Source organism: Tupaia chinensis, unplaced genomic scaffold (assembly GCF_000334495.1).
Source record: "Tupaia chinensis unplaced genomic scaffold, TupChi_1.0 Scaffold000659_1, whole genome shotgun sequence".
NCBI classification, from domain to species: Eukaryota; Metazoa; Chordata; class Mammalia; order Scandentia; family Tupaiidae; genus Tupaia; species Tupaia belangeri.
The window spans coordinates 491,986-492,533 of record NW_006160181.1 but is presented as its reverse complement, the minus strand read 5'-3'; the positions used below and the strand labels follow the sequence as shown (position 1 = coordinate 492,533).

Sequence of the window (548 nt, the reverse complement as noted above, 5' to 3'; positions counted from 1 at the left end):
GTAATTCCAGGGATGCCTCCTCCTCAGGGCCAGTATATGCTGGGGACCAGCATGCCTGAGTCAGGACTGGCACCCACAGTGCTCACCCTGACCTCACCCTCCACACCCACATCTGCATCTCCACCTCCAGCCCCTGACAGAACTCGCAGTGACCAGCTCGACACACCCAACATGCTCAGGAAGTCTGCCATCCCCAGCTTCAGTTGGGATCTGAACCCTCCTCACTTCTGCCAAATTAATCCTAACTCTTCTAACCTCCTTAGCACCCCACAAGGCTCCCAAACTAGAGGTTCAAGGCCAACTACAGCTTCCAGCCTTCTCCCACCCAGGCTTCTCACTCTGGTCCAGCTGCTGGTACAGGTTTGTCAGTGTGGCCAGCAGAACCTTGTAGGGTCTGCGAGGCAGAGTCCGAGAGGAGAGGGGCTTCTTTTCCTCAGTCCTGCGAGGTAAACAGAGGGGAAGGATGACTCGTGGCCTGAAGAGAATTCCACACGGCTGCCCTGACAGGCCCACCTCCCCGCAGCCCCCACACGAGACCCAGCCTCTTG

At 57.8% G+C, this 548-nt stretch overlaps 1 protein-coding gene across 1 annotated transcript in view; it reads right to left on the bottom strand.

Moving 5' to 3' along the window:
* DENND4B (DENN domain containing 4B) overlaps positions 1-548 on the bottom strand; it is a gene marked incomplete in the record, with an annotated part of 17,230 nt that overhangs the window by 10,995 nt on the left and 5,687 nt on the right. The window contains 2 exon segments of the mRNA XM_027776281.1: positions 3-39; positions 339-439. Of these exon segments, the coding sequence (XP_027632082.1) occupies positions 3-39; positions 339-439 (138 nt within the window).